This window comes from Canis lupus, chromosome 4 (assembly GCF_003254725.2).
Source record: "Canis lupus dingo isolate Sandy chromosome 4, ASM325472v2, whole genome shotgun sequence".
In the NCBI taxonomy this organism is placed as follows: domain Eukaryota; kingdom Metazoa; phylum Chordata; class Mammalia; order Carnivora; family Canidae; genus Canis; species Canis lupus.
In genome coordinates, this window is record NC_064246.1 from 75,833,928 (window position 1) to 75,857,162 (window position 23,235).

At 43.7% G+C, this 23,235-nt stretch overlaps 1 protein-coding gene across 1 annotated transcript in view; it reads right to left on the minus strand.

The window, feature by feature from the left end:
* PDZD2 (PDZ domain containing 2) overlaps nt 1–23,235 on the minus strand; it is a 359,297-nt gene that overhangs the window by 35,624 nt on the left and 300,438 nt on the right. The window contains 7 exon segments of the mRNA XM_025436367.3: nt 1,295–1,520; nt 1,660–1,733; nt 4,436–4,550; nt 5,327–5,368; nt 5,371–5,448; nt 8,365–8,510; nt 14,635–14,746. Of these exon segments, the coding sequence (XP_025292152.3) occupies nt 1,295–1,520; nt 1,660–1,733; nt 4,436–4,550; nt 5,327–5,368; nt 5,371–5,448; nt 8,365–8,510; nt 14,635–14,746 (793 nt within the window).

The window sequence follows — 23,235 nt, forward strand, 5'->3', positions numbered from 1 at the left end:
CAACCACTGGGCCACCCAGGGGCCCCAACACCATCATACTCTGTAAGCGAAATGAGTCTGTAGCAGAACCAGGAGCTAACTATGGCCTATGAGTTATTCAGTAGTCCGCTCTCTGCTTAGTCTAAAGAGCCTCTTCCAATCTGTTTTTGGAAATAGGCAGAGTCAAAGTAATATATATATATATATATATATAATTTTTTTTTTAAAGACTTTAAGTAATCTCTACACCCAATGTGGGGCTATATGTGACTTACAACCCCAAGATCAAGAGTCGTGCACTCCATCCAGCCAGGGGCTCCAATTTTTTTATTCTAGATACACAATTTTAGGTTTTCTTTCACTTGCCTTTTTTAAGCAACTAATCTCTTGGTTACTTAATTGCTCATCATATTTCTGTAGTTGGTATAGAGAAAAAGGAAAGAGAGATGAAAAGTAGCAGGAATTGAGGAAGACCCACAATTTTTAGTTGTTAACTATATTAACTATAATCTCTTGTTCTTTAAAATTTTTAAAAATATTTTTTATTTATTTGAGAGGCAGAAAAAGTGAGTGCATGAATAAGGGGAGGGGAAGTGGAAGAGGGAGTGGGAAAGGCAGACTCCCCACGGAGCGGGGAGGAGTCAAAGTCGATGTGGGGCTCAATCCCAGGACCCCAGGATAATGATCTGAGCCAAAGGCAGATGCTTGATTGAGCCACCCAGACGCCCTTGTTCCTTAAAATTTTATATTAGGGCAGCCCGGGTGGCTCAGAGGTTTAGTGCCACCTTCAGCCCAGGGCCTGATCCTGGAGACCCGGGATCGAATCCCACGTCGGGCTCCCTGCATGGAGCCTGCTTCTGCCTCTGCCTGTGTCTCTGCCCCCCCCCCCATCCCCGTGTGTCTCTCATGAATAAATAAATAAAATCTTTGAAAATAAATAAATAAATAAATAAATAAATAAATAAATAAATAAATAAATACAATTTTATATTAGCCCTGGAATTAAGCTAGTCTGTGATTTTTTTGACTTTTGTTATTATTTTACAGGAGTTTCTGACACTCAGTGATTCATCCGGGATTCATCAGGGGAGAGCTTAAAAGGCTTTGTGCTAGTGGTAACTTCTTTTCACTTTATTAAAAGGGCTAAAATCTCTACTTTTGATCCCACTGTCCATTTAGAGAATACCATACATTGTTGGCAGCAGATTGTTCCAAAGGAACAATTCCTAGAAAAAGTATAAAACGTTAACCTAAGAAGAGATTACACATTGTTACACGAGAGAATACGATGAAAGTGAGGAAGTGCTGGTATCACCTTTGTTGAGTGTTACTTCCATGACGATTCTGTCCTTGGGCCCAGGGGCCTTCCGACCCAGGGACGAAGAACTGCCTTCGTCTGAGCCTGTTGCTGAGCTGCCCCCACTGGTGTTGAAGTTTGGGGAGCTGGATCTGCTCATGTGTGTGGGCGTTGAGCAGGGCGTGAGGCTTGGGCTCAGTAACTTTGTGCGTACCGTTAAGACAAATAATCCACTCCGGATTTGCTGAAAATACAAGAGAGGAGGGCTACAACATTCAGACTATTCCTAGGTCGAAGGGTGGGGGGAAAAAATCTCAAACCCAAACCAGAAGGAAATAAAGGAAGAAAAATAAAACAAAAGAGCTAAATAAGAATGTTGTTACCTTAAAGGTATGAATGGCTTCCTGGAACGTCAAGCCCTTTATTGGTATTCCATTTACGTCGAGGATTTCATCCCCTAGTGACCAAACAGGAGAATTACATTAACATTTAGAAGAGGATAGCATATGGTACCTGATTTACAATTCTATAAAATGATTTTTATTGTTCCGAAGTGCTTTCATTAGTTTAGCTCCCAGGAATTTCACAAAATGGGACAACTAATAACAATGCATATTCTTTCACAGTATTTCTGTACCTCCATCTTTAATGAAAACAACTAGGGGAAGTATCAAGACTATTCTTTAGCCATTGCCAAGTTTGATAATAGGTGTCCTAAGCTTTAACGAGCAATAACGAGTCCTAAGTCCTTCCTTATAGTGTTTGTTTAAAAACTTAAGCCTGTTGGCAATACAGCTACATGTGAAGACAAAGCCACTTCTATATTCGCAAAAAGAAAGAGTTTTGAGCTTGGGGAATCATCATGAGATGTGGAAAATGGTTTTACTAACAGAGGCAACACAACACAACACAAAACAAAACACTTCTGAGATGTTACTTAAGAATGGCAGCCCTGCCTCCAGAAATAGTCTAGATGCCTGGTCTTCTTGATGCTGTTCCAGGTTCTCAGGCATCAAGTTGGTCGATTACTACATGTTTCTATCTAAGAGACTATTGTGGGCTAATGCCAAGTTGCTCTTTCATTCTCTCTCTCTCTCAAACTATCCTGGACTCATCCTCATCTTCAACCCCAAGAATGTACAGTCAGGTCATTTTTCCAGCTGTTGACAGTGTCTGCTGGGAATATAAAAGAACTAGGACATCCTGTTGACTTATCAGAGTTAGTTTTTGGTTTGTACTCTTGTAACATGGTCTATTTTTTGGAAAAACTGTTCGTCAAAAACATTATAAAGGGGCCTCTGAGAGAACAGATGAATTCCATACAGCAGTGCGGAACGAAAGAGTGACCTCCCTTACCTACAACAAAGTGCAAATAAGCATAACACACCTTTTCACCTCTCATGGGGAGCTAAAACCAGGAGCACACTGTGTATCCCATTAAAGGAATCCCGTAGAGGAGCTTGAAAATGTAGCCGTACCCCATGCGTTTGTTATATGCTTTCTCTTTAACGCAATTACAGAAGTTATAAAATAAGTGAAATAATCCGTTTAAAAATAGTCACCTAACTAGGTGAGGTTTTTGGTTTGCTTCCACACGGGAAAAGGATATGGTCATTAAAATGATTGCTCATGCTCTTAAAAATCCCTATACAAGATTTTTTTTTTCCTATACAAGATTTTTAAAAGATCATTCTACATGCTGAAAATCCATTCCAATGACTTATCTTTATTGTAAATGAACACGTATGAAAAAATAGTATTTAGGAGAATCAAGTGCCATTAATCTTTACCAACTACTGATTTTTCCTCCATTTTTCTCCATTCTACCAGTATTGCAGGATGAATTTCAATCAAATGAACACATGGCATGTCCATTATAAAAATGCTCTGTTAGAATTTTACATCGTTCTGAAACTAGACACAAATATCACCTGGGAGTTAATTCTTCCTCTAAGAGAGAGAGAAATAAATATTCTGTCCATCAAAATAAGCCTGGTCACGACTTATCATTAGCATATGGGCTCCTAGGGTAGCTCTGCCTAGAAAAAGGAGACTCCAGTGGACTCTTACTAGCTAAAAAAAAAGTCAGCAGAACATAACAGTATCTATAATTTGGGTCAACTGGACTGATCAGTCATAGTATTTCTGAAGGTAACTACAAATAGTGTGATTTAATCATTTCAGGAAGGGAGTGTGTTAAGAAGGGAGGAAAAAAATCAGGACTCAAGAATAGGTTCTGGGCATCTAATGTCCAGCATGGTGACCATAGTTAGCAGTAGTGTGCTGTCCAGCTGAAAATTTCTAGGAGAGTAGATATTTTTTTTTTAAGATTTTATCCATTAATTCATGAGAGACACAGAGAGAGAGAGAGGCAGAGACACAGGCAGAGGGAGAAGCAGGCTCCATGCAGGGAGCCCGACGTGGGACTCGATCCCCGTTCCCCAGGATCAAGCCCTGGGCTGAAGGTGGCGCTGAACCGCTGAGCCACCCGGGCTGCCCCTAGGAGGGTAGATCTTAAATGTTTATACCTCCCCCCACTGCACACAGTCATCATATGATGTGAAGAGGGGACTAGCTAACTCATTGTGCCGATGGCTTTGCAATCTATGTGGCTATCAGATCATCATGTTGTATACCTTAAACTTCCACGATGTTATGGATCAATTACACCTCAACAAAGCTGGGAGGAAAAAAAGCACTTGTTTAGCAGGTTTGTGTGTGGCAAAATGGCAGGTGCTATGGAGAATATAAAAGGTGTATATGGACTCTGGCCCTGAGGCAAGAATGGCCTCAAGCTCTCAAGAATTTTCAAGGCAAGGAACATGATTCAAGGACCAAGGGGATAAGACAGACACTTAAAGACCCAAATAAAAAATATCAAGTCATTCTCGGTATCATCTCATTTAATCCCACAAGGACTCCTCAAGACAGGTATTAATATTCCAAGTTTACAAACTGAGGAAAGTTAGGCTCAAGTTACATCAATTGCTCAAGGTTATGATGTAGTAGTAAGTGTTGGGGTTCAGCACAGGTCTCCTTGACCCCCCAAGCCCACATCCTTGGCTGCTGTGCCACTGGCTTCACATCTTGCAAGGGGGCAGATTCTGATGGAATCAGAGCTCACCACCACTGAGAACCACCGAGAGGCTTTCTCCTCACCTTCTTTAAGTCTTCCATCCTCGGCAGCTGATCCATTTGGGAAAATGGTCTTGACAAAAATCCCCATCTGTCCTCGAATGCAGTCTCGACCTCCAGCAATGCTAAAGCCAAGGCCCTACACCCCAAGCAGAAGGGGGTCCAGGTTGTCATTGCAGTATTTAACTGAGGACATCCGTTCTTGTTTCACTATTTAACTGAGGCCTCCTTCCCAGCTAGGCTCAGAGTCAAGCTAACCAGCTATAAATTTATGTTCCCTTCTCCACTTCCTTCCTCAGATCTATTTGCATTGCATTAGCTATGCATTACCCTAAAGGGAGAAAGTTTTCAGTTCAAACATATGAAATTGCCAGTATCTGACAACTTTTGGTCTCCAAAAACGACAATTTCCAATGGATGGATTAATACCTCAGGAGAGTCATTTTGCACAATTCGGGTGCCATATTTATTTTACTCTTTTGTGTCAGTCTTTCTATTTCGTATAATATCAAAATGGATGTTTTGATATTTGTATAATATCAACTTATTTGTATTATTCTCTTTGTTGATAATGGCAATGCTATGAAATTCATTCAAGGGGATAACTGGGAATATGTCCCCTGAAGCTACAGGGGTGGCTTTTCTTTCAATAGTGGCAGATATTGGAGCATTCTACTCCACCCTCAACTGTGCCCTAGCTCCCGGGTGCTGGTGACTCCCCTCATAAGGACCAAAGGGCATGGCCACCTCAGTCAGCAGCCCACAGGAAAGGAGGCCAGGGAATCCGCTCAAATCTAGACAATCTAGACAAATCTATGTTTTATTTCATAGAAAAACAGCCATAAAGTTAACCATTTAAGAAATACACGCTAACATTCACGTGGGGGCCGAAATAGTGTGCAGGCAGGCGCTCACCTTGCCTTTTTCTTTGTACAGCCCGATGATCGAGATGACCTGACTGGCCGGATGAGTCTCCAAGGCGATTCCACCTGAGTGGTGCTTAGGGAGCGAGTGGACTTTTTCACAATGTGGTATTCCTAAAAGTCAGCACATGGCAAGGTCAGGGATGGTCTCATTTACTCTTCTGTGGCCTCTGGCATAAAAATATATTCAGATTTGCAAAATCTCAGGTGGTTTTTGGGTGAGAGAGCCATTTCTCTCTGCTCCCTCTCTGCTCCAGCAGCTTAAAGGAGTTTATGATCGATACCTCTGGAGGCCCAGCACCCCCTCCACAGATTACCATCCCTTCCTCTCCATAGAATGAGCTGCTTGGAGGCTGCAAGCACCCAGTGTTGCTCTTTTCTTGACTGTACCCCACACATCTTCCTCCTTGCTTCCTGGAATGGATTCAGGAACCAGAAACCGAGAGGCCTCAGAGACATAGGACGGCTATCCTGTGGTCAAGTTCTCCCTGGAAGCCGCTCCTATCCCCATCCCAAGTTCACAATCATGGATAGAAAGTATCTTGCCATTTTCAGCTCAATTCACTCAACCAAAAACGCACCAAGCCCTTGTTTCTTAAAAAACCCAAACCGCAAGCCCGACAACTGTTATTCCATATAAAACACCCCACTGACAAACTGTGGCCGCTTCAGTTCTAACCCCTCACATTTGGAAAATAAAATACTTTTCCATAAGCCACCCTTTCCCTCTTCCTGGCATGTAGGAGCTCAAATCTCAGCCACTTTCCTGTCCATCACCCACGTGTACACGTGTGTAAGCAGGGTACACTATTTATAACATAAACAAGGGATTATTGCTAAAGCACTTTTACAATTTAGCTTCTTGGGATAATAAATCTCTTAAATGAGACAGGTATTCCAGCATAAGCAAAAAGGAGAAAAAAACCACTTTGTGTTTAATCTGAGAAAAGAGACATCAGAAAATAGTTTCTAACCTTAATTAGTACATTCTACATCCAAAGGTAGAGAGATGTCTGCTAATGATATTTTTGTATTCCTGGCAGCTTAGAATAATTATATTATGCAGTTTTACAAAATATCTGCCAGCTATGCTGGCCTCCCAGACTCTGATTCATTTAAAAAATGTTGGCTTGGCAAGGTTACTACCCTTTTACTGAAACCATCATGGAGATGGCCAGACACAGCCCATGGGTTTTCAACCCTTGACTACAGAGGTTCACGTGTGGACTTGTGAGGGAACTCTGACCACCAATCTCCAGCCGCACCTCCTTCCAGCTCCCCTTTGGGAGCCCGTGGGGACCAGAGGCCTGCATGTTTCATCGTTCTGATGCGTTTCAGGGCGCCCAGTGCACTTTTAAGACTCTGCCATCTAATATGGTGGCCATCCCCTGTGGTGGTCTCAGCAGCCACTTTGCATACGCTCAGTAGGCACACGTGGCTACCGTACAGGGCCGTACAGACATAAAATACTTGCATCACTGCGGAAAGCTGTATTGGGTAGCTCCACTCTAGCCAATGCTCTGTAGGGGTGGGAGAAAGAACCAGCAAAAAAAAAAAAAAGCGGGGGGGGATCCCAGCAGAAAAGAAGAAGAAAACAAAAAGGGCAATTGGACGAGGGGGAAAAGTCTTTCCTCTAAAATCTTTACTAGCCTGTGCTTTGTAGAAGCCTCATTAGAAACAGGTATTTCTGGGCTATAAATGTGGTCGGGCTTCTGGGCAGGTCAGTTCAGAAATCGCCTCAGTGCTAGGCCTCCCTGGCTGTGATGGCAGGAAACCCTCTCTCATTTTCTGCACTAACCGACACAGCCTACAACTTTCTGATCCACCCCCTGACTCTGCTGGTCCAGTTGGATTATTCTGAGCAGGCCACAGGCTTGTCTCCAGTCACGGGTTTGGAGGAACTTTAATCAGGACCCACGCAGGTTTTTTTGCTCTGCTTTTTCTCCAAGTCCCAACTCAAGTTGTCTTTGGGTAGATTCCACACAAAATAGCCTGATCAGCAATTGCCTCTGGAACATGGGCACTTATTTTACTGGGTAGGTAAAACTTTGTTCACAGTGCTTGTGGCCTATCACTTTGGGCGGAATACTCACTGTCTTTGAGATTCATCGGCCTGTCTGTAAAATGGTGATAACACACCAAAAGTAAGACCCGACCCAGATGACCTGCTGCAGATCCTTCATAACTCTACTGTCTAGGAGTCTACATGGGCTTATGGATGCCATTGCTGCCACCGTCTGCCTCCATGTCTGTTCTGTTGTAGACAAGATGCCAATGGTTTCTCTAGAGCATTCTGGCTGATGGTGCCAGGACTGAAAGAACACCCCACGAGTTCCCCAGAGATTGAGGCTGCCCTCAACTTGGTTAGGACCTCTCTACCCACTTTGAACTAAGTTGAGGATGATATAATTGAGGAAGAGCCCTGTGAAGAATTATGGAGCCCCGACCCTTCTGGGGCAGGCCCTGGAATATTAACATCACCACCTATTTCACCCCTATCTGCAGCCCCTCTGACCTTGCCTATTTGACTCATTACTGTGTAACAGGTAAGATCCCAGACACAGTAGGCACATACATGCACTCTCTTCTTCTTTAAAGTGACCCAACACCCACCCACCCACCCAGTAGTTAGGCTGACACCTGACGCGCCCACTAAACAAGCAATGGTGGTTGACCACAGACCATGAGGCGCCATTGTCTCCTGGCAGTTGAAAGCAGTTCTCAGTTCCAAAACATACAGTAGGAAGGGGATCAAGCTGTCAAGATCCAACAAAGGATTATTTTTCTCTACAGTTTTCAAATCCTAGGCTGACTTCCTCCTAACCTCCGTGGATAGACCTTGCTCTCTCTGCTACATCTCTGGTCTCAAATACTCCTGCCCACACACATGTTGTTCTTCACAGCATGGATGCTCTTGTTGGTCTCTGGAGGAGTAAAAGAAAGCCTAGCGACCCAGGGGTGGAAACATGCTCTTACATCCCTAACCAGGCAACTCTGAGAAAACAAAAAGGCTCCATGGTACTGTACTACCTGTGATGTTCCCGTAGAGTCCAGTAGCTGGGGAAGAGAGTGCTTTCGGCCATCTCGGGAGACTTCCAACATCCTGACCCGCGGGTCCCCATTTCGCAGCATCAGCTCATTATATTCCTCAACAGACTCTAGACGGTGTACACCCCCTTGTAAAAACATGGAGAAAAACATGGTGTGATATGGGATGGAAAGAATCTTATGAGAGCATCACAGGCATAAACTTGTTGCATTAACAGCCACACGTCATGGTTTTCAGAAGGCCTGGTGTTTAATACTCTCTAGGCACCGAGCTCATCACTTTCTACCAATAACCTCTGCCTCAGCTGGGGCCATTAATGCCAGATTATGAAGAAAGTGCCAGTCCTTTGAAGGGACCGGACTGGATATGGGAAAATGTTTATGTTTCATCCAAGTAAGACGTAGCCGGGGTTGATAAGGCAATAGACAACAGTGAAATGCTATCAGTAGATGGTTTTCTAGTGAGGAAGGAACATTACCATGTGGTTGGTATAGTTTCATTGTTTGGGTAGGTGGTTTTTTTTTTTTTTTTTCATTAAATTACTTTTCAAATAAACTTTTTTTTATTAAAGAACAACTTACGGGGACATACACACATCATAAGCGTACAGTTCCATGAAATTTCACAAAGTGAACGTTCCAAAACCCAATACTCAGACCAAGAAATAGAATATTACTGGAACCCAAAAGCCACTTTAGTGCCACTAACCACCCTTCAACCATGGTAACCATTATCCCGACTTCCAACATCATAGATTACTTTTGCCTATTTTTGAAGTTTATATAAATGAACACGTAGACATGTATCTTTTTAAAATATCTGGCTCCTTGTTCTTAGCATCGGTTTGTGAACGTCTCCATGTTGTTGCTAATAGTCTGGTCATCCATTTCTGTTTACTGTGTCATTGTATAAACTTACCACAATTTGGTTATCCGGTCTGTTGCTGATGAACACTTGTTTTGTTTCCAGTTTTAGATCTAGAACAAGGGTCAACAACTTTTTTTTTTCTTTTTTGGGTAAAGGTCAGATAGTAAATGTTTTAGGCTCTATGGGCCACAGATGGTTTCTGCTGCATATTCTCTGAACATCTTTTTTTTTTTTTTTTTTTTTTTTAAAACAACCCACCGGAAATACAGAAAGCACTTCTAGCTTGTGGTTCATACAAATATAGCTGTGGGTGGTAGCTTGCTGATCCTTGATCTAGAATATACTGCTATGGAACATTCTGATACAAGTCCTATCTGTGGGGTGTGGACCTAGGAGTAGAGTTGCTGAGTTATGGGGATACAACTACCTTTACCAATGTTGTAACACCATTGTGTGTGAGTCTTGGTTTCCCCATATCCTTGCCATACTTAGTGGTAGCAGTTTTTAAAATTTTAGCCATTCTCATGGATATATAATTACATTTCACTGTGGGTTTTTTTTCTAAAAGATTTTATTTTCAAGTAATCTCCACATCCAATGTGGGGCTTGAACCCACAGTCCCAAGATCAAGAGTCCCACACACCACTCACTGACCAAGCCAGCCAGGGGCCCCTCATTGTGGTTTTCAAATTACATTTCACTGATGATTAATGAGACTGAGTGTCTTTCAAATATTCATTGGTTGTTTTACTTTTGTAGATTTGTAGAGTGGCTTTTTTTTTGTAAAGTTGTAAAGTGCCGATTATTATTATTTGATAAAGTTGTAAAATCCTGTTTTGCTTATTCTTTTATTGGGTTTCTGTCTTTTTGGTGTTGATTTATAGGTGTTTTTTTTTTATTGTTAATAATGTTTTGGATATGAGTCCTTCATGAGATCTACGTATTGTAATTATCTTCTCCATGTCTTAATGGTATTTTTAGATAGCAAAAATTTGTAATTTTATTTTTCCCTTTATGATTAGAATTTTTGTATTTTTTTAAAGATTTTATTTATTGGGGAGCCTGGGTGGCTCAGCAGTTGAGCATCTGCCTTTGGCCCAGGGTGTGATCCTGGGGTCCTGGGATCGAGTCCCACATCAGGCTCCCTGCGAGGAGCCTGCTTCTCCTTCTGCCTGTGTCTCTGCCTCTCTCTCTGTGGGTCTCTCATGAATAAATAAATAAAATCGTTAAAAAAAAAGATTTTATTTATTTACTTGAGAGAGAGAGCACAAGCAGGAGGAGGGCAGAGGAAGAGGTAGAAGTAGGCTCTCCAATGAGCAGGGAGCCCAAGGCATGGCTCCATTCCAGGACGCTGGGATTGTGATCTGACCTGAAGGCAGATACTTAATTGACTGAGCCACCCAGGCCCCCCAAAACTTTTGTGTCTTAAGAAATTTTTATAGTGGGACGCCTGAGTGGCTCAGCAGTTGAGCACCTGCCTTTGGCTCAGGGCTTGATCCCAGATTCCCGGGTTCGGGTCTCACATTGCGCTCCCTGCATGGAGCCTGCTTCTCCCTCTGCCTGTGTCTCTGCCTCTCTCTGTGTCTGTCATGAATAAATAAATAACATCCTTTTTTTTTTAAAAAAAAAAAAAAAGAAACTTTTATAGTAATTTTTAAAGACATCTTTATCAACACCTAGTTTTTATTATACACCATTTTAAAATAAGAAAATTTAAGGGCTTTAATCTTAAACGATGGCTTGATCACATCATAGCTATAACCTTACAATGTTTACATGATGTGTTATAAATGATATATACCCGTGTGTGTGTATAGCTATATACACATACAGATTCTTTAATACCAAGTTCTCCTAGACTATGTTTCATTTGATCACCTAAAATTCAGTTTACCTAAACATTTCTCAGAAAGTTTTTCACAGAATAAAACAGGATGATTCTGTACTCTTTTAAAAAATATATATTGAGTTTTTAGTGGTGATGAAAAGTTAGAAGAGTGCTGATGCAGTTATACTAAGGTGCACATCGCTAAAAGCTTGGTGTTTCAAAAGCTACATATTAACTTTGTGATACAGGTTTTCAAACACCTGAAACTCCTTTGCAATCAAAGAGAAATTTCCATTTAAAAAGATCACAAACCTAAGGCATTAACATGGATAAATCAAAAATACCAAAATTAAAAGGGAACCCTGCTGGCAAAAAAGGAAGTACGAAGTAAGGAAAATTCAGGTTAGACTATCAGGGAAAATGTTCCATAAAATCGCTATAGTCATTTCGGAGCTAGACGAGGCAAAAATCTTAGTGGGAATGGCTGGAACTTCTTTACAGAACCTCCTTAATAATTCATGACTTACTAATTCATGGCCAGATTAATCCATCTTGGCAGGCTTACTCATCTGAAAAAGATTTATTAGAAGAAAGTGCCGGTTGAGCTGACAGGGAGGCACTTGCCTCAACAGAAGAGAAACCACATACGGTAGTGTCTGTAGATAATATGCTGATACGTGAATACCACCAGAGTGACTCACTTGTAGAAAATACGAAAGAAGTATCCAAGTTTACAGGACAAATTAGCAGTTGATCACATTAAAATCTCCCGTATTCAAAAGTCTTTAGACTGAGCATATCTCACAGCACTGACCGAAGACCCGGTTCCGCAAGCCTCTGTCACAAGGCCTCCAATTACTTTTCCAGCCTTATCTCCTGCTGTCCTGCTGCATGAATTCGTTGCTGTAGCCTGCTGATTCTCAAAGGAGCCGATCTGTCCTCCTCCCGCATCCTTTCCAAAACTGGGGAGCCTATAAATATTGCTTGACATTTAACTTTGCTTTGCCGGCACCATCGTCTCCCACCCCGGGGGGGGGGGGGCTTACCCCTAATCTCGCTGATGGGCTCTGCTGGGCTCAGCCTGTTCCTGGTGGGTCACTGGCTCTTTCAGGTTGCCGAGGAGGAGCAGTTGCCAAAGACTAACCAATTTCCCCCCATTGTCCCGAAGCATCTCTTGTGCACTTTCTCGTCTAGACCACCGTTTGCTTCCTTGGGTTCTCTTAAGTCTTGCCAGGGCACTGGCTCTTCTCAATCTTGTATCCTCTGGATGCCTCCCCTGAGTGCCACAACCCAGAGAGCCTTCCATCTTCGAACCTCTTGTGGGTGCCTTATCGTGGCCTACAAGCTCTCGAGAATACGCTTGTCTGAACCTGTTCAAGCATCTTCCCCTCCTGAGAGGGAAAGGGGGGGACACCAATTACAAGAAGGTTGCAAAAATGATGATGATGAACGTGATGTCAATGATGGCAGTGGTGACAAGGGGGCAGCTATCACGTGGGGTGGGCTGTGACAGCCACATTCTGGACGGCCGGTGCCACATTCATTCTCTAAACCCCATCTTTCAACTGAGACCGTATAGTGACCGATTCGCAGAATAAATGTACATTATTATCCTCACGTCACACATGAAGAAACAGAGACCCAGAGACGTCGAGTCACTTGTCTCACGTCACACAGCCAGTCATGGCAGAGCTGGGAACTGAACACAGTCCTCCCTGGCTTCATGCATGGGATACAGATTTGCTTACTGTGGTCCCAGGTGTATGGGGAGGACAGAAAGAGGGTGACATCCAGTTGTGGCAAACAGTAGCCACATGTGGATCTACTACTCCGCTGAATGTGCCACTTGTTCTAAATTAATAGTAGGAAGAGTGTCAGAGAATTATGATCTGAAAGGCTCCCAGCTACATGCCCCTCCCCATGTCTGTATCTAGAAAGCCCCAGACTGGGGAGTAGGATTCTCTTCAAGACTCACAGGAAGCCGAGGGGTGGGTAAGAACTGCCTGCGAGGCAGGTGATCTTGCTGGCACGGAATGAGCGACCTTTGGGATTCCCTTAACTTCTCTGGTCTCATCCATAAAACGAGGAATGTGACGGCACGGGTTTCAAAGGTCCCTGGTACTCCCCCCAAAGCTCTGTGGCTCCCCTGGGAACCGTATAAGGTGTTGATTAACTCTGCCAAGACAACGGACCTAAAGATCTCCATCCGTTGTGCCCCTGGGACTCACAGGCCCCAAACATGTGCAGGAATTAAGTGTATTTCTCTCAGTTGATCCTGGGGGCTGCAGGGGAGCTGGCCATTCTCCCCACATGAGGACCCTGGCACGACGTCTCCCCTCCTACTTCCCAGCCTCTGGTTTGTCACAGACCCGTGTTTAGACATACACCGCCTAATAACAGGAGTTACGAATACAAACCAATTCACTTTGTTACTCGGGTTTGTTCCAACAAACAGATGTATTTCGTGGTCCTATACCGGTTGCTTTACCTGAGAATAACTCAGGAGAGGGCCAGACAGGTGGTGGTGGTGGTGGTGGGGGGGGGGGTCCTGGTTGGCAGGCACAGATAGCACCCCTCCGCACCAACTGGTCTGGAAGAGGAGACTGACAATTTTTTGCATGTTAACAAACCATGGCTGCTTTTCTGTGCTTTGCCTGTCTGTCTGTCTAATCTGCTCACCCCGGCAAGCCAGGATTATTATCTCCTTTTTTTCAGGTGAGGCAGTAACAGTTCAGGGGCTTCAAATAACCGGCCCGAGGTCACATGAGATGTCTTTGGTGTGTAGGCGGCCAGGGCTGGCTTGTCCATCGGGCCAGTAGACACAGCACCGAGGGCCCACAAGAAAGTTTTAAGTATAAGCATCATAGCAATGAAGAGATCACAAAGAGCCCAGCTTGTATCTTCATCCGGATGCAGCCACAAAATATGTTTCAGGTTGTGTGTTGAATGGGGGAAAGAACCCATTGGGGAGTCAGTGCCTAGGACCCACGGCTCATAACGGGTCCCTGCACATGACCTCTGCTTTCAACACTGACTTTCTGTCTCAGGGCACAGGCCAGCTGCTGCAAGGCTTTACCCAGGAACTGTGAGATCTCTTTGTTCCCAGAGCTGCAACTCCCATCCCATTTTTCCGCCTGCTTCATTGAGATGCAGATTTAATATGAAGTAAATAGCTCTTTGCCCCTGGTTCTGGTGGACTGAGGGGAGAGGGACATTTGCCAGGAAGAGGCTACTAGGAATATTCCACGGTGCATGGGTCACCTGAAGTCCTGTGGAAGTAAATGAACCATACACACACAGGAAATTTAGGTTTGAGCAGAGACAAACGGAGATGTTGACATTCACTTCATTATGACTCAAATAAAAATATTCAAGTGGGCAGCCAGGCTGAGTGAAGTTTTATGCTCGGGGCATATGCACTATCTAAAGGAAAAACAATTTTGAGGCTGTAAGGGGGGAAAAAAAGAGCTCATTCTGTTAATGACTTTATCTTTCCCCTCCCGAGGCTAGAAGTTCACTTTCAGACAGGCCACGTCAGGCAGAGAGTTCCACTCACCTGAAAGACGACTCTTGAGCTTCATTTTGCTGCTGCCCTGCTTGGGACTTTCCAGGTTTCCCTTGGATTCGTCGGGGCCGCATGAATCTTGGGGCTCATCCGTCCCAGGCATCTGAAACGCAGAGAGCACCGAGCTGATGGCAGAGGCTGGCTTGCAATCACCGATGAGATCCCCTCCCAGAAGCTATCTCCAGGCTTGAAGAGCAGCAATAGAGGTAATCACGTGAGGAAAAAAGGTTCCCGGGATCAAAGCACAGCCCCTCAGATAACCTGGAACATACAGCCTTAGGCTGGCAAGTTCCTCCCCAGCAGCCCCCACCCAGAGGCCATTTCATTTCTGGAGGAAACTTGTTGGTCAAGGTCACCCAAGTGGTCACAAAAGCCACAATGACAGGTCTCTTGACTTGTGGGCTAGTGCTTTTTCCTACAGTGCAAGTTGCAAGAAATATTAAACCAGAAATTTAAACTCAATTCTGAAATACAGTTAAATGTTAATTTTGGGGCAGCCAAATAACTACACCCCTTGGGTCCACCAGACTGTGCTACACCCCTGAGTACTGATTAAGCACTGCTCAGGCCACATGCAGGTAGCCCCATAAAGTCAGCCCACACGTCTGTACATTGTATAATGTCTATGCTATCAGACCCCAAGAGGTGATGCAGAAAGAAAGGTCCCAAGGTCTGCAGAGTCCTCTGAGAAAAGCCAAACATGCTAAAATACAACAACAAAAAACTACATTTATTAGAGAGGAAGGGGAGACTTAAATGCTTGAAAGTGTGTATAAAAAATTTGGGAGGTATATTTATATGTACAAAACTTATGAGATACATCAAACAATGAACTTGAAAATTTGAAATTTTATTTTCTGGGGCACCTGGGTGGCTCAGTGGTTGAGCATCTGCCTTTGGCTCAGGTTGTGATCCTGGGGTCCTGGGATCGAGTACTGCATCAGGCTCCCCAGAAGGAGCCTGCTTCTCCTTCTGCCTCTCTGTGTGTCTCTCATGAATAAACAAGTTTTAAAAAATCTCTGAAATTTTGTTTTCCTTTGAGATTCTGAAGGGAAAAAGTCATACTAATGAAAATAGGTAGGATTCATGTGAAGAAACATATCAATTTAAAAAGACATAGAAGATATCCTTTGACATTTTATGGTCTTTGAAAGTCACATAATTATAATGTTTTTAAAAAAAAGCCACCCCAAATCCTGAATGTTAACTGATAATAAAAATTACACATTGCATATCAAATTCAGTATGTGAAAATGCATAAAGCAGTAACAGTAATCTCCCAGGTAAACCCCACCTCCTCCTAAGAATTGTTTATATGTAAATCTTTTAAAATATATAGATAATATTTTTGTATTTTAAGTAGGTCCACACCCACCGTGGGGCTCCAACTCATGACCCCGATGTCAAGAGTGGCATGCTCCACAGACTGAGCCAGCCAGACACCGCTATATGTAAATTTTCTATGTAATATATGAGATTTGCAAAATTCTCCCGTAAGTTCAAGTATCTTTCTGGATGAGAAAGAGGGGAAAAAAAGGTCTGAGAAATGAGGAGATGCAGGCAAGCTGGGGAAGGGGCCTGATATATTAAACGAATCCTGATATATTAAACAAAGATAAATTTGGTGAATCCTTATTACAATGTCGGGGATTGGCAGGTCTCCAGGTTTAAATTATGAAGTAAAGGCAAGGGTGGAATCCTCAGGATGATTGTAGAGATCCTCAAGAGGGAGGTCTTTCCCAACCCCAAATTGTAACATTTAATTCACACCCAGTGCAAAAGAACCCTCTTGAAGACCTGCCAGAGAACCGGGGCAGAGGAGGAGCCATGCAAATAGGAATAATCCAGAGAGAGGCGGCAGGGCCTCCCCTTGACTCCTTTGCTTAATTTAAAGGCTTATGGAAAGAGCCTGTCTCCAGACTGTAAATAGCAATTACTTGGGACTGAGCTAAGTTGCCTGGTTCTTGCTCTCATACCGCCTGACCCAAGCTAACAGCCCACGGGGGAAGATACTCCTCAGCTTGCAGGTCATTACCTCCCTGGCGCCCATTCAGGGAGTGGATTGCTCTGGGGCGGCCAAGGCCCAGACCATCGGAAGGCATGTCTGAGGAGCTCGTGTCAAGGGAAGAAAACAATCTCAGGCAACTTACGAAGTTTCCTTCTTCCATTTTCCTGCTTTTCCAGCGTGGCCTCAGCTTTTCAGGCAATCAGAGGAATTCTGAAGATGGCATAAGCCCTCATAGAAGTAGCAGAAAGGAAAGTGACTTGCCCAAGGCTTTCCAACTCATTACAGGCAAGGCTGCGACTCCTCAGTCTCCCGATTTCCAGCTTCATGCCTCACTAGGATTTTCTCTCCCTCCATCCTTAGATGCTTTTTAATTACGTTATTGCTTTGGATAATCAACACCATACAGTATAGTTCATATACCTGAAATGTTTCCCATTTAATGTTCACAGGCAAGCATGTTTCTCAAGGTAAAAAATATTCTCTCCATCGACAGATGAGGAGATTAACAGAGACCCTTAAGTAACACCTTTTTGTTTATAACATATGTCCAAGATCCAGGCTAGATCTCATGTGTGCAGAGAATGGGAGTGCAAGATGAGTGGTGTAGTTTTACAAGACCAAACACGTACTGTGTCAAATCTGTGTTCTTGTGATATGAGCCCAACTGCAGCCAACTCTTCTTTATTTTCAGAATCTGAGAGAGGCGGTTTAGAAGAGAATCACAGCCTTAAGGAATCACTTTCTTTTTTTTTTTTAAATCTCAAATGCACCAAAGAATGAGATGACATTTGGTTTCCATGATCTATAAAATGCCAATACCATTTCTTACACCAACGAAATCTTACTCTAAAGACGGTGTGTGTTATATTACTACCAAAAGCCTGTAACTAAAACCAACCAGAATGGACCCGGAGATATCTCAAAGAGGTGCCAATGGTACACTGTTGAGCTCAAGGCAGAAGCACAATCTTATTTCAGAACCCTCTGAGAGTGCACAGGATTCTGAATTTAAACAGAACCTTTTCTTCTTGTAACAGAAAACGGTCTGTCGTGATTTTAGGTGGTTTGTAACTCAAGGAACAGGCAGTGACATACAAAGTGCAATTCTTTAAAAAAGATTTTATTTATTTGAGTGGGGGGGATGAGCAGGGGGAGGGGCAGAGGGAGAAGGAGACTCCCCACTGAGCAGGGAGCTTGATGCTGGGCTTGATCTGGGAACTCTGGGATCATGACCTGAGCTGAAGGCAGATGCTTAACCCACTGAGCCCCCCAGGCACCCCACAAAGTGCAATTTTGATTACAACATGCTTCTCTTCAGTCTTGTGACTATTGTCTGAAAATGTCCACATTCTAGAGTCCCTTTACTGTATTATTTCTTTAGATGCACAGAACAAATCAAACTGTTTTGGGGATGATGTCATTTTAGTCATTCTAAAAAGAAATGTGCAAAAAGTTCTCCTGGAAAGCCTTTGGTTCAGCTGGTATAATCTATTATTCATCAGCAATTTCTAATTCATGTGTTATACAACAATGCCATTATATTAATGGGATCTAATGTAATTTGCCAATTTCCAAGTTAGAACCTTTCTGTTTGGAATAGTATTTTCTACACTGGTGGCCTATGAGATTCTCTCTCACTGAAGAAGACTCTTTAGCTTCTGGTTTTATGGTGAGGTAGTAGAGCAGAATGGTTAAGAACCTAGCTGCCTGGATACAAAAACCAGGATTATTAGCATATTAGTTATCCTCCTTGAACATCAATGTCCTCCTCATTAAGACGGGGTTTGATGTAAGAGTTAAGTGATAGTTTTCTTTTTTTTTTTTTCTCTTAAGGATCTTATTTATTCATGAGAGACAGAGAGAGAGAGAGAGGCAGAGACACAGGCAGAGGGAGAAGCAGGCTCCATGCAGGGAGCCCGATGTAGGGCTTGATCCCTGCGGGACTTGATCCCAGGACACCGGGGATCATGCCCTGAGCTGAAGGCAGACGCTCAACCACTGAGACACCCAGGCGTCCCAAGTGATAGTCTTTCTGATTAAAGATGGCAGATTCCCCCCCCCCCGCCCCCGTCTCCTCATTTGAAAGCACACTCAAATGACTGAGATTTTAAAATGAAAGACATAATCCCACAGGGCAAAAGAGAACAGAAGACAACAGCAACAAAATTCTGGAAACCAGTGAGCAGATGAACATGTGGTATGGATCCAACTTGAGAAAACTTAATGCTAAGCTGGGATCGGAGAAAGCTAAAAAGCAGCCCAATTTGAACAGAGACCCTCAAAAGCTCAGGAATTGCCAATAAAGGGTGTCTGGACGCGGGCATGTAGTGAGGCCAAAGCGGTGGTGAGAGTGGAAAGTGGCTGATGCAGGTATTTAGAATGGGTCTGATTTCGAGGAGACTCCCAGGCTTCGGGAACGACCTGGACAAACTTTGGTGTGCAACAGGATCACCTGGAGAGCCAGTAAAGCACGTGGAGGCTCGGGCTCATGGAAGCGGGGCAGGGCCTGGGCCTCTGGAGTTCACTGCTGCCCTGGACCCAACAGAGCCGGCTGCCACGGGAGACGCGGGGCCCGGCGGTAATTACGAGCGGACTCTAGAGAGGAAAACAGAGGCTCCTGCTGCCTCACCATCCATCGCCTGTCAGCCCCCGAATGAGGGGGGCTGTTACCAGCATGCAGCTCTGCATCGGCCATGTAGGGGCTTTAACCAGCAACTGCGAACAACTGCCCCACTCTCTGAACGAAGGGACAGCACCTGCCAGGCATCATGTAATTTCCGTGTACTACAGGCAGTGACATGGATTGTGCCCATGATACATAAATAGAACATTGGCATCAGAGGTGGCTTTTCATTATGTGAAATAGAAACAACAGTATTTTTTAGTACTTATTTTTTAAAAAAGATTTATTTCAGAGAGAGCTTGTGTGCATGTGTGCAGGTGCGGAGGAGGGGTCAGGGAGGGGGAGAAGGAGAGAGAGAACCTCATGCAGGCTTCACGCTGAGCACAAAGCCCAACCCAGAGCTCCATCTCACGACCCTGAGATCAAGAGTCGGAGGCTTAACCGAATGAGCCACCCAGGTGCCCCAACAACAGTATTTATTTTTAAAGGGTTAAAATTACCTGGTGACTAATGAGTTTATTATGAGGACTAAATGACAGTGCATTTGAGAGTACTAGCACGTACCTAGCATGGATCATAGAGGTATTGTGACGCTTCAGCCGAAACAAAACACCTCAAGCTTTCTCCCCACCAAGGCTGAGGCTGCCTCTAGATTTGATGATTACACAGACTGTGATCATAGCTCTGGACTGCAGAGATCAACGTGTTTAACTTCCTACCAACAAACGGTAGCACATTCAATGAATGAACAAAGCAACAAGACAAATGGCAACCGGGTATGCATATGCCATCTTGCTGGATTTGTGATGCGAAAAAAGCTCCATAAAATTACTGCAAACCTAACAGCTAAGAAGACAGTTTCAAATGCATGTACCTGGAAATGCATGCTTCTGGAAGCCAGCTTTGCACAGGACACCAAGGATGATCTGAGAACACACTCTGGTCTTATAATCAGAGTAGAAGCAGTGACAGAGAGACAATAAAGGAACCCATGATTAATTAGAGGAAGAGCGAGGCTTCCGTAAAGGAAAAGCAGAGATCTCAGACACCAGGCTGTGCAGGTGTGAAGGGGAGAACAGACTGTGAAGTCCGGGAGGCCAGCTCCTGACTACAAGTAAAGTGGGCGTCACATGAGTGGGGAGACACTTTAGTTTTTACTAGATTGGAGGGCGTGACTGGGGCCTAAGGAAATCCACCTGAGAATTAGAGGCAAACCCACAGGGAGCAGGATGCAATGATGCTCCTATGGAGATCTCAGGCCCAGAAGACAATAAGAGGTGATTTAAAAACTGCAGAGCTTGAGTAAGTGGATTTGGGACAGCTGTATCAAGAGGGATCAGAAAGTTCAGGTAGATTTAAAGGTGAAGGGTGAAGAAGCCCAGGAAGAGATTTAAACAATCCTTGGGTCAGTTTTAAAGGGACACAGTTATTTTTGTTGGCCTGATGGAGGTGGCCTGAGAAATGTATGAGATTAGGACTGGAAAGGAAGCAAACATGAGACAAACCAAGGGGAGCCAGGCAGGATGATAATAGGCTGGAAGTTGATGTTGGTCAAGTGGGAGAAAATTTCCTGGGTGGAATTAGCCGACGCAGAGGTGGTGGTGGTCAAGATGCATAAGAACAAAGGATACGTTGGAAAACAGAAGAGTCCCTGATTCCGTATCTTTCACAATAATGAGCCCCATAGGCCAGAATCTAGAACAGTATTTTAGGGGAAAAAAAAATCTATGTCAGAAAGCAAAGGAACAGGGGAAGTTAAAAAAAAAAAAAAAAAAAAAAAAAGGCACCCAGGCCCAGCAAGCAGGGCTTATGAAAGAAGAAAGGAGTCTGTCTAAACAGCAGGTTAAACAGGAACTCAAGTGAGTCTTCCCAAAAGGAGATGGATATGAAACTCTAGAGGCGTATCCAATTACTACCCCCCAAAATACGTAGCAGAAAGCCTTGTTGCTCAACCCCTGGAGCATTCAAAGCCTGGGGAAAGACCAATCTCAAGGAGCAGGTGGCAGGAGTATTAGCCCTGACTGGCTCTTCAGGGGCGTGAGCTGCAGAATCATGACAGCCGGCCTGGTGCGTGAATCTGCAGTGGGTGTTTTTCCAGCTGAATAAATGGGGGAGGAGAAAGGCAGCTTTCTCTAGTCGAAGCACTGCTAAGAGGTAGTGGAACCGGAAACGTGGCCCAGGACTGAAAATGCCTGCACCCGAGAACACAGCAGCTCTGTCAGAAGCACAGTCCACACCCAACGCAGTGCGTCAGGGAGCCCTCAACTTCCATCTCAAAGTGCAAACGCAAATTAAGATTTTGAATATAAACCAAAAAAAGCACTTTAGTAGGTCCAAGTTGATTTCACCCATCCGGGCTGGGAGGAAGATTACTGCCAGCTGAGTTTACTTTATTTATTTATTTATTTATTTATTTATTTATTTATTTATTTATTTATTTATTTATTTATTGCCAGCTGAGTTTAAATTCACGGTCATGGACTCTAAATGACCGCCACAGACTGAATTGTATTTAGAGAAGAATATTTTCGTCAGCTGGCCTTTATTTGATATGACTTGGGGGTCTCTGCTACGGGCTGCTGGGAGACCGTCCTCCCTGGGTCTCTCCCATTTCTATGTGGCTTTTGAACAGAGGCACGGGCTGTTTTTACTCTGGATTATCTATCTTTTCAAGGATGTTTGTAGAACAAACCACTTTGAAAGTCAGAGATAGTGTCTCTGGAGGAAGAGGCAGGTTTATTGTCTAGTATAATAAAGATAATGTCTCCCTCTGGAGCAAAGGGCAGTCAGATTTGCTTCAAGCCTATCATAAAAGACGTAGATTGCCACCAATCGGGGTTCCTTAGCTGTGATACAAATCTACCGCAGGTGCATCTACTCGAGCTCCTCTGTATCATTCCTGTAGGACTTGGGGTGACAGGGGGACATCATACAAACGTGATGCTCTAAACTAGGATTGAGTCCTAAACTGGGAATGGAGAAAGCCAAAAGTTACTGTGCCATCAGCAAAAAAGTCTCTGACGCAGGAATCTCATGTCTCAGGCCAGCATCCATGAAATTAAATAAGGTCCCAGGGAAAAAAGTCTGCCTGGGATAACTGTCTAGGAGTGAGGGATTGCCTCATTTTTCTAAATGTCAAGGGTACAGGTCCATTTACTCTTTGTTCATTTACATTTTACTAAAAGGGAAAGCATACAAGAGACTTGCTGTTGAACAAATTTGACTTTCTTGGAGCTGAAAGAACCATATTTGTTCCAGTGAGAAATCACCCAGGCTGCAGATGCTGAAGAGCACAGCCTCTCCCTGGCATCAAGAATCTCCTTTGTGAAGATGGAACAAAATACAGAATAGGAGAAATGGAAGGAGGCCGTTAAATGCTTTGGTTTTTAACTCGAAAGGTGAAGGAAATTTAGGATTGGATGTTAATTACCTTCTATTTTAATGTCTCTGGATTACGATTTACAAGAAGATTTGAACTTGTTGAGATTTTAATTATTCGAGTGTCATTCTTATGTTGACATTTTATGTCTTTGTAGCACACCTCCAAAAAAGCTGCACTGGACAATGAGGCTAGAAATAATTTTGTAGGAGAAACGGCCTAGGGTTGAGTTTTAGCTTCTGGCAAATTCTATTCTTCTGGAGGAGAGGAAGAAACCGTCATTACCTTAAGAGACGGGTCCCCTAGGTCCAAGTTAAGAGTCTAGTACTTAGAAATGTTCTATAACTGCTGTCCAAACCATTTACGAGACCTCCTTAAGCACACTGTGACTAATACAATGTTGAAGCCTGAGCATCATCTGTCTTTCTCAGCAAACTTTTGAAGCCTTACAAACAAACCATGAGAAGCGTGGCTTTCATCTCCAACCATCTCCATTGCGCAAGCGAACCTGATCCCAAGGAAAACTGCAGGAGGACGGGTTGCACCCAGTTCATGCCATGTTTTTACAGTTCCCAGCACTTG